The sequence below is a fragment of the Cygnus olor genome, chromosome 29 (assembly GCF_009769625.2).
Source record: "Cygnus olor isolate bCygOlo1 chromosome 29, bCygOlo1.pri.v2, whole genome shotgun sequence".
NCBI lineage: Eukaryota > Metazoa > Chordata > Aves > Anseriformes > Anatidae > Cygnus > Cygnus olor.
In genome coordinates, this window is record NC_049197.1 from 2,312,278 (window position 1) to 2,328,801 (window position 16,524).

The following is a 16,524-nucleotide window of genomic DNA, read 5'->3' on the forward strand; positions in this document are numbered from 1 at the left end:
AACAAAAATAAAATTCCAAGTCCCCGGGGCGGGAAGAAACGGCCTCGTGTGGCAGGGTCTGTGTGGGGGCTGCGTGGGGGGGGGGGGGGGGGGTCGCACACAGGCTCAAGGACCCAGCATCTCTCCGCTGCCTCTTTATTTGCGGAGCAATAACTTAGCCGGTGGGGCTGGAGCGGTGGGGGGGGGGGGGGTGGGGCGTGGGGGGAGTTCAGCAGTGGGGGGGGGGGGGGGGGGGGGGCAATGGGGAAGGAGAAAAAAAAAAAAAGGGGAAAAGGCACAAAACCCAGACTGCGGGATGGGGGGGGTGGGTTGGTACGTAGGTCTTCAGCCGCTCAGCACCATCCGGACCAGCTCTGTGGAGAGAGGAGAAAGAGAAGGGTGAGGGGGGGGCTCCGCGCCCCCAGCCCTCGTCCGGGAGAGAGGCAGGAGCCCGCAGCAGACCCCAGGCAGACGGAGGAGGAGAGGCGGCAGCACCGGGCGCTCCGGCTCCCGCGGGCACGGCTGCGGCTCCATGCAGAGGGGCATGCGGGGGGGGGGCAGGGGCTGCACCAAGGGGGGGGGCGAGAGCGCAAACCAGGCGGCTTTTTTTTTTTTTTTCTTTGCTTAAAAAGAAAAAAAAAATTCCACCCAAAAAGTAAAGTAAAAAAAAATTAAATGAGAAAAAAAGGGAGGAAAAAAATGGTAAGTAAGTAACTGAAGGGGAGCGGAGTATGGGAAGAGGCGTACCCCTGCGGCTTCACCCTGACAAGATGTGTCTCACAAACGCTGGGAGGAAGGAAGGAGATGATGGTCAGGGAGGGCTTGGAAACGGGGCTGAGCCCCCTGGGACCCCCCCCCGGGGACCCCCTGGCCACCGGCCCGGCGCTCACCTTCGTAGTTGATGCAGCCGTTGCTGTCCTCGTGCCCGGCCACCAGCTGCTCCACCTCCTCCTCCGTCATCTTCTCACCTGTGGGACAGCGTGGGGTCACGTCGGGGTGGCTCTAGGGGGAATTGGTGGGGGGGGGGGGGGGGGGGGGGGCCGGGACGAGGGGGTGCTCACCCAGGGTGACGAGGACGTGGCGGATCTCGGCGCCCATGACAGTGCCGTTGCCCTCCTTGTCAAAGACCCGCAGCCCCTCGACGTAGTCCTCGAAGCAGCCCTGGTCCTTGTTCTTGGCGATGGTCTGCATCATGGGCAGGAACTGCTCGAAGTTCAGCGTCTTCAGGTTCATCTCTGCGCGGGGGCACGGAGCGCTGTGGGTGGGTCCGGGGGGGGGCGACAATCCCGGGAGGAGGGGGTGTATGGGGGGGGGGGGGGGGGGGGTTGGGGTGCTCACCATCGCTCTTGGGGTTGCCCAGCACCTTCATGACCTCGGCGTTGGTGGGGTTCTGGCCCAGCGCCCGCATCACGTCCCCGCACTGGCTGTACAGGATCTTCCCGTCCCCGGTGCGGTCAAAGAGCTGGAACGCCTCCTTGAACTCTGCGGGGCGCCCGCGTCAGGAGGGGGCCGGGCACCCCCACAGGACCATGCACCCCGTGGGAGCTGGTGCTGCAACGTCCTGAACCTACAGGACCGTGTAACCTGCTCCTACAGACCCTGCACCTACAGGACCCCATAACCTGGCTCCTATGGACGCTGCACCTCTGGGACCCCATAACATGCACCTACGGACCCTGCATCTGCAGGACCCCATAAGCTGCTCCTATGGACCCTGCACCTATGGACCGTGCACCTCCGGGACCCCATAACCCACACCGATGCGATGCTGCACCTGTAGGCTGCTGTAACCCGCACCGATAGGACCCCCCAACCTGCACCTATGGGACCGCCCCACCCCCAGGACCCCATCACCTGCACCCAGCCCCCAACACCTCAGATTCCGTTTCCCATCGGGATCCGGTTTCCCGTCGGGAACCCGACGCCGGGGGTCACGGAGCGCGGGGGGGCCCCGCCCGTGCAGGAAGGCCCGGGGCCGCCTCCCGCCCCCCCCCCCCGTCGCACCGGGGCGGCCCCGCCCCGCAGGAATGCGCGGCCCGGCCCGCGCCGTGCCCATATAAGGGCAAATGGCGCAAGAGGCCCCGGAACCCCCCCAGCCCCGGGTGTCCCCCCCCCGGGCCCCGCGCCCCCCCCGGGCCCCGAGCACCCCCACCCCCGCCCCGGGAACGGCCCCGGCCCCGGCCCCGGCCCCGGCCCCGGCCCCGGCGCGACTTTGCCCCGGGACCCGCCCGGCCCGCGGCGGGCAGGAAGCGCGGGGAGCGGCGGGGCCGGGCCTCGGCGGGGGGGTCCGGGGGGGTGCCGGGGGGCCCCGGTCACTCACCGGCGGTCTGCTCCTCCGAGAAGTCGCACTGCGGGGGGGGGGGGAGAGCGCGGCCGTTAGCGCGCACCGGCAGCGGCACCGCCCGCGCCGTCGGGGCCCCCCCGCCGGGTGCCAGCCCCGGGGCCGCTCCCGGGCCCGGTCCCGGTCCCCCCCCCCCCCGCCCCGCCCTCCCCCCATCACGCCCCCGCCATCACCCCCCCCCCCCGCCCGGTGCCCGCCGCCCCCCCGCCCATCGCATCCCGGTTCCGGTGTCGTCGTCGTGTCGTGTCCCCCCCCTCCCCGTTAATCCCCCCGGTGCCGCCCCCCTGCCCCGCGCCCCACCATGGCGGCGGCCGCTCCCGTTCGCTCCCGGTCCTGGTCCCGGCCCTGGTCCCGTCCCCGCTCCTGGTCCCGCTCCCGGTCCCGGCCCCGCACTGGGCCGCGGCCGCCGGGAGGCGCCTTTGTACGGCCCCGACGTCACCGCGCGCCCATTGGCCGAGCACCGCCCACGTCACCGCGCGGTAATGAGCTCGTGCATTATGCATGAGGGGGGCGGGGCGGAGACAGACCACGCCCCTTCTCCCGGGGGGGATTTTTTGCCTATAGATGGGCAACGAGCGGGGCCGGGGGGGGGCACCCGGGGGACCCCATTGGGGGCACCCACTGGGCGGTGGGCCAGGGGCACCCTCCGGGTGGCACCCAAATGGGGGACAAGGCGGGGGGCACATCCCCGTGGGAGGAGGGGGCACATCCCCCTGGGGGGGGGCACCCCAATGGCCTTAGGTGGTGGGTGGCATCCCTGTAGGGACACCCCAATGATGGCATCCCAACAGGGGCACCGCGACGATGGTCCCATAGGGGACACCCCAGCGGGGGCACTGCAATAAGGACACCCCAACGGCGAGCCCCACGAGGGACACCACAAGGTGGGGACACTCCAATGGGGAGCATCCCCCTGCTGGCATCCCGTAAGGGACACCCCAACGGGGAATAGCCCAGTGATGGCATCCCTAGGGGACACCCCGACAGAGAACACCCTGGTGATGGTTTCCAATGAGGGATCCAACATGGGGCCACGGAGCTGGGGCCACCCCCCCAGGAACCATCCCTGTGATGGCATCCCGTAAAGGACACCCCCACAGAGAACACCCCAATACTGGCATCCCCTGGGGACACCAGCATGGGGACATGGAGCTGGGGACACCCCAGAGACCCCCCCCCCAAGCTGGCACCCCACAGGGGACACCAAGGTAGGGAGCCCCCCCGGCAGGGGACACCCATGGGACAGAGCCCCCCCGCAGCCCCCCCACCCCAGGGCCCCCAGGAAGACACCGCCATCTCCTCCCTCCTTTATTTGCTGGGGAGCGTGGGGGGGGCCATAGCCCCCTGAAGGCAGCACAGGGGGGGGCGCGGCGGTGGCACAGGGGTGGCGCGCAGCAGTGATGGCAGCTCTGACAAAAGCGGCTCCCAGCAGTGGGGGGGGGGGGGACACACACACACAACCCGTGCCCCCCCCCGGCGCTGGGGAGGTTTCTCGGTGGGTAAAAGGCACGACATAAATAACAGTCTGCGCAGGCGGGGGGGCGGGGGGGCCGCAGGGCCCCCACCCCGGCTTCTTTGGTCAGTGGCGAGGCGGGGGGGCCGTGGGGGGGGGACAGGGGGACGAGCCCCCCGTGCCCCCCACCCCTCACACGGCCCCAGGCACAGTGGGGAGCAGGGGCTGGGGGGGTGCGTTAGGGGCTGCCCCGCTCATCCCGCAGCTCATACCTGGAGTGGGGGGGGGGAGATGAGATGGGGGGGAGGTGAGATGGGGGGTGAAATTGCGGCGGGGGGAGAAGATAAGGGCATTGCCCCCCCCCCAGCCTGACCGCACTCACCAGTGGGTTCCTCCCTCGGACAAATCCACCTGCGCCAGGTCCAGATGGAGCTGGGGGAGAGCAGGGGCTGAGGGGGGGCTCTATCCCCCCCCACCCCCCCACCCCCCCGACCCCCCAGGCCCCCCCTACCTTCCCCAGCACCTCCTTCTCCCGGGACATGAAGGACACGGTGGCTTTGACGTGCGCCTCCAGCTTGCGCCGCGCAGCCTCCTCAGGCGGCACGTCCCACTCGAACCTGGGGGGGACACGGCCATGGATGGGGGGGAGCACTGGAGGAGCTGGGCACCCCCCCCCAGCCCAGCGGGCCTCCCCCCCTCACCTCTCGTTGAAGTCGGGGTTCAGGGTCTTCCTCTGCACGCTGGTCTTCCTCTTGGTGCCACGGCTGCGGTCGGGCAGCAGCACCAGGGACACGTAGGGGTCGGGCAGCTCCTTGGAGAGCGGCTTCAGCTTCCTGGGGGGGCAGGTGGGTGGGTGTGGGGGGGTGGGCGATGGTGCTGGGGGGGGGGGGTGTCCCTGCTCTGAGCCCCCCCTCCCCGCTTACCTGCAGCCGTGCACGATGGCCACCAGCTTGCGCTCATCAGCGTGGTACCAGACCGTGAGCTGCAGGCGGCCCAGGGGGGCCCCCCCCGGCTCCTGCTCCGGGCGGCTGGGGGGGAGAACGAAGTAGGGGTGGGGGGGAAGCAGCTGAGGCTCAGATCGGCCCCGGCCCCGGTCCCAGCGGTGCCACTGCCCCCCCCCCCAGCCCTACCTCTCGGTCGGGGGCAGGCGCTGCCGCAGCACCGCCCCCCCGGCCCCGCTCTCCTCCTCCTGCCCCGCCGCCGCCTCCAGGGGCTCGGGGTCCCCCTCTGGCAGGGGGGCGCCTCCAGCCCCCACCCCCGAGTGCTGCGACACCAGGACCTGGGGGGGCCGAGCAAGGAGGGGGGGGAGGGTGAGGAAGGTGCTGTCTGTGTGCCCCCCCCCCGCAGCCCCGGTGCCCGCACTCACCCCGAGCTGCGCCCGCAGCAGGACCTGGCTGCCGGGGCCCCCCCCGGCCAGCGGGAACCACCCGTCCAGCACCAGCGCCTCGGCCGCCAGCAGCTGGGGCAGGGGGAGGCTGAGCGAGCCCAGGGGCTGCCCCCCCTCGTCCTTCACCTGCGGGCGACAGCGGCTCAGACACCCCCCCCCCGCCCCCCCCTCCCAACCGGACCCCCAAACCGTGGGGGGGCCCAAACGTGGGGGACCCCCAAACGTGGAGGGGGGCACAGACCTGCAGCTCCAGCACCTCCACGTGGGGCCGCTTGATGAGGAAGGAGAAGCCTTCATCCCACACTGGCTCGGCACTCGGGGCGCAGGTCTGGGGGGGGCAGGAGTGGTCAGCAACCCCCCCCCCCCGACTCCTCTGGACCCCCCCAGACCCCTCGTCCCACCTTGGTCTTGACGGAGACATCGCGCACGGCCAGGCTGGCGAAGGCGGCGGGCGGCTTGGAGCCCTTGCGGAGCTGGGGACACAGCGGTTGGGGAGGGGGGCACCAAGGGGCCGGGGGGGGGGCACGGGAGGGGGTCCCCAGGCAGGGTCGGGGGGGTCCCAGGGGCCCCCAGCAGGACTCACCGGGAGGTCGGTGGCGCGGTCGAGGAAGACGGAGAGGAGCGCGGCCGAGAGCTCTTCGCCCCGTGAGGGCTGCAGGAGGCTGTTGGCGTGCAGCACCTGGGGGGCAGCGGGGGGGGGGGGGGGGGGGGCGGCCCGGGCCCCGGGGGGGGGCACCCGGGGGGGGAGAGAGGGGGACGGCCGTGAAGGAGGGGGGGTGACGGTGAGGATGATGATGGGGACACGTGGGGATGCACGGGAAGGGGGATGGAGACGATGGGGATGGGGGCGATGGGGACGGGGAGACATGAGGATGAGGAGGGGGTCAGGGCCCCCCCCTGGTGCCCCCCCCCCCCTGGTGCCCCCCCCCCCCGCCCCGTACCTGCTCGAGGGCGGCGGCGCTGGGGCTCAGCTCCAGCCGCTCCAGCCGCACGTGCAGGCGCCCGGACTTCACCTCCTCCAGGGGCAGCCACTGGCGGGAGGGGCAGGCCGGGTGAGACCCCCCCGTGTGCCCCCCCCCCCGGTGTACCCCCCCCCCAGCCCCTCTCCTACCTCATCCACGAAGTGGCTGCTCAGCACCCGTCGCAGCGGCACCTTGCACCTGGGGAGGGCAGGGGGGGAGGAATTGGGGGCGTGTGGGGGGGGTCTCACCGCTGATGCCCCCTCCCAGCCCCCCCCCCCCGGGCCCCCCAGCACCCACCGGCCCAGGAAGTCGTCCTTGTCGATGTCCTTGTCGAAGAGGTCAAACTCCACGTCCTGCCCCGGGATGTTGTCCACCACCACCTGGGTGTGTGTGTGGGGGGGGGGGGGGGGGGTGTCACCGAGGGGCCCCCCCGCAGCACAGCCGCGCTCTGGGGGGGGGTCACATCCCCCCCCCCCCCTCACCTCGTAGATCTCGTTCCAGCGGGGGCTCAGCTCCTCCTTCACCACGCGGCTGCGGAACACCTTCCCGGCCACGCGCACCTTGGCGTAGGGGTCGGAGCGGCCCCGCACCATGCCCCTGAAGAAGTTGTCCTTGGCCACCAGGTTCTCGGCTTCCAGGAGGTGGATCCGCAGCACGGCCTGGGGGGGGGGGGGACACGGATGTGTGTGTGTGTGGGGGGGGGACACGGACACAGCAGGGGGACACAAACACGGGGGAGGGGGACACACGGCCACGGTGTTGTGGCGGACCAGGTCAACACGGGGGGGGTCCTGCCACGCACATCCTGCCCCGATTCCCCCAGCCCTACTCCCCCCCCCTTCCCACCCCCAGGACCCCCCAGCCCCCGAGCTCCATCCCGCCCCCTCCCTCGCTCCCCCCCTCCCCCCTTTCCCATCCTCTCCCCACCTCGGTGCCAAACTGGGGGTCCGGACTGGCCTTACTGGGCCGGCGGGCGCTGCTGGTACCGGCATCGGCACCCACCGGGAGCTCCAGCGTCCCCGGGGGGGCAGGCGGGGGGGAGCCGGCTTCAGGGGCGTCCAGGAAGAGAACCTGCGGGGGTGTGTGTGGGGGGGGGGTCAGCGCGGGGAGGGCGGCGGGGACCACCCCCCCCAAGCTCCCAGCCCCTCACCCTGAGGACCAGCTTCATGTAGAGGCGGCTGGCGGGCCCCGCGTGCTCCAGCGGGAAGGGCTGCGCCAGCGTCAGCTCCGGGGCCTCCAGCAGGCGCGAGAGGTGCACCGAGAGCGAGCCCAGGCTGCTCTGGCGGGTGTCGTCCTTCACCTGGGGGGGTGCGGGGGGGGGGGTCAGCGGGCCGCGTGGGGAGAAAATGGGGGCATGGGGGCAAGGGTTGGGGGGAGCGCGGGGGGAACGGGGGCGGGATTTGGGGGGAGCGGGAGCAGGATTTTGTGTGGGGGGGGTGCGCAGAGGGGGGAGAGGGGCAGGGTTTTGGGGGGAGCACAGGGGGGAATGGGGATTCTGGGGGGGGGGCCCAGGGGTAATGGGGCAGGATTTGGGGGGAAGGATGCTGGGGGGGAGCACGGGGGGATGGGGGTAGGATTTTGGGGGGAACTTAGGGGGAAATGGGGGCAGGAGTCTGGGGGGGGCAGGCACAGGGGGAATGCGGGCAGGATTTGGGGGCAAGGATTTTGGGGGGAGCATGGGGGGGAATGGGGGCAGGATTCTGGGGGGGGAGTGCAGGCGGAGGATTCTGGGGGGAGCACGGGGGGAACAGGGGAGGATTTGGGGGGAGCACAGGGGGAATGGGGGCAGGATTCTGGGGGGAGCGGTGCTGGGACCCACCTGGATGTCCACATCCTGGTTGGCGGGGTCGTGCAGGAAGAAGCGGAAGGCATCTTCCCAGACCGGGGAGCACGTGTTGTAGACCACCTTGGGGGGGGGGGGGGGGGGGGCGCGTGAGAGACCTCCCCCTGCCCCCCTCCCCTCCCCAGGGGCCGCATCATGGCCGTGCCCCCCCCCACCTTGCTCTCCCGTGTCACGTCCTGCACCGACACCTGCACCATGGGGTTGGGCTCCTTGCCCGGCTTCTTCATCTGCACAGAAATGGGGGGGGGGCGTCAGGGGGCACCTCATAGCCCCCCCCAGCCCCCCAGGACCCCCGGCCCCCACTCACGGGCAGCTCCTGCGCCCGGTCCAGGTACACAACCAGGATGGCGGCTGACGGCGGGTCGGGCTTGGCGACGATCATCCGGTTCCTCTGCAAAACCTGGGGGGGGGACGGCAGGGAGAAGGGGGGGAGCATTAAGCAGGGCAGAGCCCCCCCCCAGCCCCCCCCCCCCCCCCGAGCCCCTCACCTCCTCCAGCTTGGAGGCGTCGGACAGCAGTGTCAGCCACTCCAGGCGCAGGTGGAGGCGCCCCTGGCCCCCGTCCTGCAGCGGGAACCACTGGGGGGACACAGCGGGGTCAACACGGCCCCCCCGTGCCCCCCTCCCCCCCCCCCAACCCGCAGCCCCCTCCCCTCCTCCCAACGCTGCCCGCAGCCTCCTCCTCACCTCCTCCAGCACCCGTGCCTTCAGCACCTCCCCAAAATCCAGCTTCATCCTGGGGGAAGGGGAGCGGCCGTGAGCTCGGGGTTTTGGGGGGGGGGGTTGGGGGAGGCTGCAGCCCCCCACCGCCGCCAGCCCGCGGGTCCCGGCCCCTCACCGGCCCAGGAGGTCGTCCTGGTCGGGGTCCTTGTCAAACAGCTCCACCTCGATCTCCTGCCCCGGCACCTCGTGCACGATGAACTGGGGGACAGCGTGAGTTGGAGGGGGGCGGGCAGGGGGGTCCCTGGGCCCAGCACTGCCACGGGCACGGGGGGGGGGTCCCCTCAGGGTGTTCCCAATCCCCAAACCCAGCACGGGGACACCCCAAGAACCCCCACACACCGCAGCCAGGTCGGGTGGGACAGAGGGGTCCCCGCAGCCCCCCACTACCCGGGGGGGGGGGACATGACAACACAGGGGGAGGGCCTGTGCCGGCACTGGGGGGCTGGGGGGGGGGGGCCTCACCTCGTAGACCTCGTCCCAGGTGGGGTTGAGGTTGTTGGGGACGACGCGGCTGGTGACGAGCTGGGTGCCCACGCGCAGCACGGCGTACGGGTCCGACTTGCCCTCCACCAGCCCCCCCATGAAGCGGTCCTTGCTCCGCAGGTCCCGGGCGCCCCGGAGGTGCACACGCACCACGCCCTGCACAGGGAGGGGTGAGAAGGGGACCGGGACACCCCCACGCCCCCCCCCATGCCCCCCTCCCCAGCCCTTACCCGGGGCAGGGGGCAGCGGAGCTGCGCGGCCTCGTGCAGGTCGGGCACCAGTGGCACCAGGAGGCGGTTGGGCAGGACGAGGTAAGAGGCGATGGTGTCCATGATCATCGTGTCTGAGACAGAGCTGGGGGGGGATGAGGTGGTGGAGGGGGAGCCATGGTTCCCCATAGCCCTGGGGGGCTGGGAACCCCCCCGGTAATGCTGGGACTCACCTGAGCCCTGGGATGTCCAGCAGGTTGGTCATCCCCGTCCAGTTGATGTCCAAAGTCTGGGGGTGGGGGGAGTCAGAGGAGTTGGGGGGGGGGTCAGAGGGGTTGGGGGACCCCAGCCCCATCCTGCCTGGGGGGCCGGGGGCTGCCGGTCCCGTGCCGTGGGGGGGGGGGCACTCACCGGGCGCCGGATGAAGAACATGGTGAGGGCCCCCACGATGGGCACGTCCCCCAGGAGGGGCTCCAGGATGATCCGCAGCGTCCCGTGGAGCTGGGGGGGGCAGCGCTGAGATGCGGACCCCCCCCTTCCTACCACACGCCCCCCCCCCCCCCACCAGATCCCCCCCCTCACCTGCATGCCCTTCACCCCCGCCTTGCAGAAGAATTTCTTCACCTCCACGTCGATCTGGACGTCACCCACGTAGCTGGGGAGAGGGGACGTGGCGAGGGGGGGCTGTAGCAGGACCCCCCCTGTCCCGCTGCCCCCACGAGCAGCCCCCCCAGCGAGGGGGAGCTCCAGCAGCTACACGGGGGGGGTCTCCGCCCGCTCACCTGATGTTGAGGTCCAGCAGGATCTGCCTCTTGTGGGTGCCAGGGTGCGCCCGGACCCCCAGCACCCGGAGGGGCTGCGGAGACAGGGGTGAGGGATGGGGACCATGGGGGGGGGGGGGGGAATAATTTGGGGGAGGGGAGGTGGCAGGGGCGGGCCCCAGCTCCACAGGAAGCCCCCTCCTACCTTCTCGCCCATGTCCACCTTGGTGAAGGTGAAGGTCTGCAAGTGGCTGTTGGAGGCGCGGATGGCCGGGGCGATGTTCTCCACCAGCAGCTTCTCCATGTACTGCCCAAAAAAGGGCCAGGCCTGGGCCAGGACCTGCCGGGCGGACGGACGGAGGGACGGACGGAGGGACAGACAGAAGGACGGACGGAGGGACGGACGGAGGGACAGACAGAAGGACGGACGGAGGGACGGACGGAGGGACAGACAGAAGGACGGACGGAGGGACGGACGGAGGGACAGACAGAAGGACGGACGGAGGGACGGACGGAGGGAGGGGATGAGCAACCAGCAGGACGCTGATGGACAGGGCAACGGAGGGCCGGGCTCCTCACCTTGTTCAGCCATTCTGCCCTCTCCACGTCCGGGAAGCTCACCTGGGGGGGACGAGGGGGGGGGGGCACGTTACAAGGCCCTGGGGGCCGCAGGGGTCGGTAACCGCCAGCCCCGTGCCTCTGTTCCCCCCCCCCGTGCCGTGACCGACGCCTGGCCACAGCCCCACGCCCGGCTCCTTCAGGGGGTCCTGGGGGGGGGGGGGCACGGGGTCCGGTGCCACGGGGTGGGGTCCCGGCCCCCCCCAAAGCCCCGGGGGGGGGATGCGGTCTCTGCGGCCGCCCCAGGCTGCAGGCAGGCAGGAAGCGGCCCCCCCCCCGGTGCCCGTGAGTCACGGCACAGGCGGAAGCCGCGGGAGATAACGGATTGCGGGCAGGGGCGCCCCGGTGGGGGCTCAGGGCGGGGCGGGAGGGGGGGCAGCGGGGTCCTGGGGGGGAACGGAACCGGGGGGACCTCGGGGCCGGAGCAGGGGTGGTGCAATGCGGCGGGGGGGGGCTCCGGGTGCGGGGGGGGGGCGCCGCGCGGCAGCGGCTGGGCGGGGAAACGGGACGGGAAGGCGATGGGGAGCGGGGACGGCACCGGGACGGGGACGGGGACGGGGAGCGGGAAGGGGACGGGATGAGGATTGGGACCGGGGCCAGGACGGGACCGGGACCGGGACCCCCGCCCCGGGATGCAGCCACCGCCCCTCCCCGTGCAGGAAGCGCCTCCGGGAGGTAGCGGCGGGCGGGCCCCGCTTACCCAGGCCGGCAGCTCCCCGCGGGCCGCTCCCAGCCCGGCGGCGGCGGCGCGCACGGCCGCTTCCTCGTCGCTCTGCAGGCGGGCGGCCAGGCTCAGCCCGCGCTGCCGGGCGCGCCGCCGCCGCCTCCAGCCGGCGTAGAGCGCCAGCGCCAGCAGCACCGCGCCCGCGCCCAGCCCCAGCAGCCCCGCGGCGTAGGCGGGCAGCGCCCACAGCAGCCGCCGGCCCAGCGCCGCCAGCGCCGCCGCGCCCGAGCCGGGGCCGGGGCCGGGGCCGGGACCCGAACCCGCGTCCCGCCGCTCCATCGCGCCGCCGGTGGCCGCGCCCCTCCGCCGACCACGCCCTCTTCTCCCGGCCCCGCCCCCCGCCGCCGCGCCCCCCGCCCCCTATTGGCGCCGAGGGCCGGGGCGGCGCGCGCTGATTGGCGGCGCGGGGAAGGGGCGGGGCTCTCGGGGCCCGCTGCTCCGCCCCCCCCCTCCCCTCCCCTCCCCTCCCCTCCCGGGGGCCCCGCCCGCGCCCCTGCCCCCCCCCCCCCCCGGGGAATAATTATTAAATTATTCGCGGTAAAACCATTTGCCCTTTTTTGGAGCGGCCGCTGCTCTGCCCGCGGGGTGACGGCTTCAGGGCCCGCGGGGAGCGGGCAGCCCTCGCGTCCTGAACCCCCCCCCACCCAGGTCCTGACCCCCCTGCTCTGAGCCCCCCCCGGTTCTCTGCCCCCCCCCTCCCCCCCCCCCCCCGGCCCCGCTCCCCCCACGGACTCCGCGGGCACGGGCGCGTGGCGGCAGAGCGCACGCGGGTCGCTTCCTTTAATAGCCGAAAACGTTACATGGGCCGGGGGGGGGGGGGGGGGGGGCACGCCGCCGGGACAGGGAGCGGCCGGTGCTGCCCCCCCCCGGCCCCCCCCCCCCCCCCCCCCCGGCTGTGCCACGAGCCCCGGTGCTGGGGCTTGTGGCCCCCAGTGCTGGGGGATGAGTCCAGAGCAAGGCCCCCCCATCGCGGCTGTCCCTCTGTCCTGCTGTCCTATCATCCTGCTGTCCTGGGGGGGGCCGGCGGAGGGGCTGAGGTCACCAGGAGGCCCCCACGCCCCTTGCCCCCCCCCCCATTAACCCCCCCTTCCCTGAATTCACCGCCACGCCGAAGCCCACACGCAGCTGCTCGGGGTTAACGGTGGCCGCGGCGTGGGCCGGGGGGCTCACCCCCCTTCCTGCGGCCCCCCTGAGCCCGGAGGCGGGGGTCCCCCCAGTTTCTCCGTTCCACACTGGGGCTCGGCTCCCGCTCGCCTCCTGCCCTCGCCCCCCCCGAGGCGGGCAGGCGGCGCGGCGCGGCCGGGAGGTCAGTGCGGCATGGCCGTTATCCGCATGCTCTGCGAGGCGATGGGGTACGTCACCATGGGGGTGGTGGCGTGGCTCATGGTGATGCCCCCCAGCGGCTGCGCCATCGACACGGCCACGGGAGCCACCGAGACGGCCACCGGGGCCATGGAGACCGGGGGGGCCATGCCCTGGGCAATGGTCTGCGCCAGGGCGGCTGAGAGCGGGGTGATTTCGGGGTTCATGGGGGGAGCGGCGTTGGCCGGGGGTGCTGCCTGGGCGCCGGCGGGCGCTACCAAATCCTGTTGGGAAACGGGCCGGGGCTGCAGAGCCTGGCTGCTGAGCGTGGTGTGGGTCTGCGCGATGCTGTGGTTGTAGTTGGTGACGGTGCCCACGGTGGGCGCCAGAGTCTGCTCGGTGGCCGTGGCGGTGGAGCTCAGAGTCATCACCTTGGCCTGGTTGCGGAACTGGGCGTTCTGCTCCAGCAGCACCTCGTTGGTCGCCATCAGGTTGTTCACCTGCTTCTTGAGGTCCTCCACGCGCTTACGCAGCATGATGTTCTCCTCCTCCAGCAGCCGGTACTCCACCGTCCGCGGGCTGGTGAAGCTGTACTCGTAGGTGTCGAAGTGCAGCCCGTCCACCCGCCGCCGCTTCAGCACGGGCTCGTGGTCGTCGTAGCGGTCCGAGTCGTACATGGCGTCGTAGCGGCGCACGGCGGTGCCGATGCCCTGCTCGCGGGCGGCCATCCCCCGCGACTCGTACTCGTAGTCCCGCTGCAGGTGCTGGAACTTGCACTTGGCGCCCCGCTGGCAGTCACCTTTCAAGAAGTCCCTGCAGATGGGCACCTCCTCCTTGCTGTTGGGCAGGTCGGCGGGGGAGAGGCCGAGCCCGGCGGCCACCTTCTGCCGCAGGCGCGGGGGCAGCTCCCCCGTCTTCTTGTAGCAGTCCTCGTCCTCCTTGGTGCCGTGGATGAAGCGGCAGTTGAGGCGCACGCACTCCTTGTTCTGGAAGTCGTGGCAGAAGATGAACTCGTTCTTGCGCACGCCCAGGTTGGTCACCTCGCTGATGTCGGGGTGCCGGAAGCGGCAGCGCTTGCCCCGCTTGCAGACGTTGCGCAGGAAGTCGCGGCAGATGTCGTCCGCGTTGGCGCCCACCTCATCGCCGCCGCTGCCGTTGTTGTAGCCGTCGCGGTCGGGCATCTTCGCCGCCGCGGGGGCCGCCGGCCTCGGGGCACTGCGAGAGGGAGGGAGCGGGGCGGGCAGGGTGAGGGCAGGGCACCGGCACCGGCGGGCACCGGGGGGCACCGGGTGGCCCCCGCCCCCGGGCAGGGGACGGCGCGGCCCGGCCCGACGCGGCCCCAGGAGCCTCCAGGCGCCTCCGGTAGTGCCCGGGCAGCCCCGCGCGGCCGCCGCCCGGTGCCGGTCCCGGTACCCTCAGGAGGGCGGCCCGGGCCCGCCCCAGGAGCCGCCGGGGCACCGTCCCGTGACACCCCGCGGGGACCGGGCCCGGTCGCACCGGGAGGGGAGCGGGGGGGGGGGGCCGGTTCCCCCGCCCCATCACGGGTCGCCATGGCAACCGCCCGCAGGCCCGGGGCAGGCCCGGCGGCGGGGCCTGGCGAGGCCCGGTCCGGGACGGGGCGGCCGCGGCCGCCGCGGGGCCCCGGCGGGCGGCGTGGGGGCGGCCCCGGCGGCGGAGCGGCCCCGCCCGGCGCGGCCCGGCCCGGCCCGGCCCGGCACTCACCCGCTCGCGGCCTCCTCGCGGGTCCTCCAGCGCCAACAATGAGCGGCCCCTTCCGGCTGCCGCTCTGCGCCGGGCCGGAAGTGCTCTATGGTGCTTCCGGGGCGACCCGGAACAAGCCCCGGGGGCCTTCCCGGCGTGCCGCGCGGGGCTCGGGCTCCTCTTCCCGGTCCGTGACGTCACAGCCGCGCGCCGCCGGCCCGGCGCGGTTCCCCCGGGCCCCGCTCCGCCGCCCCCCGGTACCGACCCCAGCCCCCGGTACCGGCACGGAGCGCTCCCGACCCCGCCCGCCGCCACCCCGGGCTCCTCTTCACGGCCCTGCCGCCCGGTACCCGGTGTCCGGTGCCCCCCTGACCCCTACCGACGGTCCCGGCCCGCCGCCCCCTGCCCCGGCCGCCCCCAGCAGCACCACGCCGCGTCCAACGAACACATCCAAGCTTTATTGGCGGCACCGGGGCCATTACAGAGCGCGGCACCGGCCCCGGTACGGCCCCGCCATCAGCTCCCCGCGGCGCTCCGACGACTCCTCCGGTCCGGGGCTCCGGGGCCGGGCACGGCGCCTACTTGGACCTCTGCCGCATCTTCCTCCTCTTGCGCTTCAGCCTAGGGGAGAGACACGGAGCGGCGCTCGGACACCGGGCACGGGGCCGGTGCTGCTGGGGACCCCCCCCGGAAGGGGCAGCGCCAGGCCCGGAGCCCCGTGGGGAGCCCCCCTCACGTACCTGCGCATTCGCTTCTTGCGCCACTGCGGAGAGAGGAGAGGAGCCGGTGAGTGAGCGCAGCCGGCACCGGGCAGCCCCGGGGCTCCCCCAGCCACAACCCCGCAGAGTCCCCGGACCCCGCGACCCCCCTGAGCAGCCCCCAGGCCCTGCACCTGTTCCAGGTCCCGCTATAAAAAGGGCACCAGGACCCCCCCCCCAAGATACTACCGGTACCCAGGCACCCCCCCCCCCCCACCCGACACCCTCCAAGCACCCCAAGACCCCCCCCCCACTCCATCACCGAGGGACCCCCTCTGCGCTCCCCCAGCACCCAGGGGACCCTCCTCAGGGACTGCCCAGCACCCAGGGACCCCCTCGGGGACCGTCCCCTCCTGGCACCCCCCAGCACTAAAGGACCCCCCAGGACCTCCCCCTCAGGGACCCTCCAGCACCCAGGGACCTCTAAGGGACGCCCCCGGAACCCTCCCAGCACCAAGGGACCCCCCTCAGAGACCCCCCAGCACCCAGGGACCCTTCTCAGGGACTGTCTGGCACCCAGTGACCCCCCCAGCACTATGGGACGCTCCCCGGAACCCCCTCCTCAGGGACTGCCCAGCCCCCTGTGACCCCCTCCTCCCCCGGCACTCCAGGCACTTGGGGACCCCCTTCAGGCCCCCCCCAGCACCCAGGGACCCCCTCAGGGACCATCCCCTCCTGGCACCCCCCCAGCACTGAGGGACCCCCCGGGACCCCCCCTCAGGGACTCCCCAGGCACCTGGGGACCTCCCTCCGAGACCACCCACCACCCAGGGACCCCCCCCTCTCAGACCAGCACCTAGGGGACCCCCCCCGGCCCAGGCCCCCCAGCCCCTGCTCCGGTCCCTCAGCACCCAAAGCCCCCCCCAGCCCCGCGCCCCCCTCAGGCCGCAGCCGAGGCCGCATCGCGCTCCGAGGCGCCATCGGCCGCCCCCCGCCGCTCACCTTGGCCCTCATGGCGGCGCGCGGCCGCCGCGCTCAGTCCCGGCGGGCGGCGGCGGCGCTAACGGCGGATGGCGGCGGATGGAGGCGGGCTGCGGCGGCAGCCGACAAACTGGCGGCGGCGGCGGCCGAGAGAGGGTTGCGGAGCCCGCCGGGGCCTATTTATAGGCAGGCGCCGAGTCCCCGCCCCCTGCGCGGGGCACGACGGGCTACGCAGTCGCCCCGCGGGGCACGACGGGAGACGTAGTCCGCGCGCCGGCCGCCATTTTGCACGTCGCCAGAGCGGGAGGGAGCCGCCGCCGCCCCCCCCCGCCCCCCCCGCCCCCCCCCAGTGATGAGAGG

The 16,524-nt window shown here is 73.1% G+C and overlaps 3 protein-coding genes and 1 long non-coding RNA gene across 5 annotated transcripts; all 4 read right to left on the reverse strand.

Moving 5' to 3' along the window:
* Positions 1-121: 121 nt before the first annotated feature.
* On the reverse strand, positions 122-2,773 carry LOC121061153 (myosin light polypeptide 6). Of its 2 annotated transcripts, XM_040539586.1 has the most exons (7): positions 2,621-2,773; positions 2,300-2,327; positions 1,318-1,461; positions 1,041-1,214; positions 870-947; positions 727-765; positions 122-353 (listed from the first exon to the last, which is right to left on the reverse strand). In XM_040539586.1, exons 1-6 carry the CDS (start codon positions 2,621-2,623, stop codon positions 737-739), a joined length of 456 nt encoding a protein of 151 aa, XP_040395520.1. In that variant the 5' UTR covers positions 2,624-2,773; the 3' UTR covers positions 122-353; positions 727-736. The 2 variants fall into 2 exon arrangements, with proteins under 2 accessions (XP_040395520.1, XP_040395519.1); XM_040539585.1 differs by lacking the exon at positions 727-765.
* An 842-nt stretch (positions 2,774-3,615) lies between these two features.
* On the reverse strand, positions 3,616-11,761 carry ESYT1 (extended synaptotagmin 1). The gene is made up of 31 exons (XM_040539344.1): positions 11,459-11,761; positions 10,720-10,761; positions 10,346-10,480; positions 10,162-10,235; positions 9,962-10,034; positions 9,791-9,880; positions 9,613-9,668; positions 9,401-9,524; positions 9,150-9,326; positions 8,803-8,885; positions 8,652-8,700; positions 8,454-8,543; positions 8,273-8,365; positions 8,121-8,192; positions 7,942-8,028; positions 7,273-7,422; positions 7,050-7,193; positions 6,605-6,781; positions 6,420-6,502; positions 6,272-6,320; positions 6,102-6,191; positions 5,744-5,839; positions 5,562-5,633; positions 5,402-5,488; positions 5,140-5,286; positions 4,904-5,052; positions 4,697-4,801; positions 4,475-4,606; positions 4,285-4,390; positions 4,156-4,205; positions 3,616-4,045 (listed from the first exon to the last, which is right to left on the reverse strand). Exons 1-31 carry the CDS (start codon positions 11,759-11,761, stop codon positions 4,012-4,014), a joined length of 3,219 nt encoding a protein of 1,072 aa, XP_040395278.1. The 3' UTR covers positions 3,616-4,011.
* Positions 11,762-12,232: 471 nt separating this feature from the next.
* ZC3H10 (zinc finger CCCH-type containing 10) lies at positions 12,233-14,649 on the reverse strand (the record flags this gene model as incomplete). The annotated part of the gene is made up of 2 exons (XM_040539345.1): positions 12,233-13,999; positions 14,507-14,649. Coding segments are annotated over 2 exons (1,353 nt in total), but the record flags the coding sequence as incomplete, so codon positions are not given.
* A 272-nt stretch (positions 14,650-14,921) lies between these two features.
* Positions 14,922-16,319, reverse strand: LOC121061161. Its single transcript, XR_005814975.1, has 3 exons — positions 16,186-16,319; positions 15,226-15,248; positions 14,922-15,106 (listed from the first exon to the last, which is right to left on the reverse strand). It is a non-coding gene; the product is annotated as an uncharacterized LOC121061161 (long non-coding RNA).
* Positions 16,320-16,524: the final 205 nt, after the last annotated feature.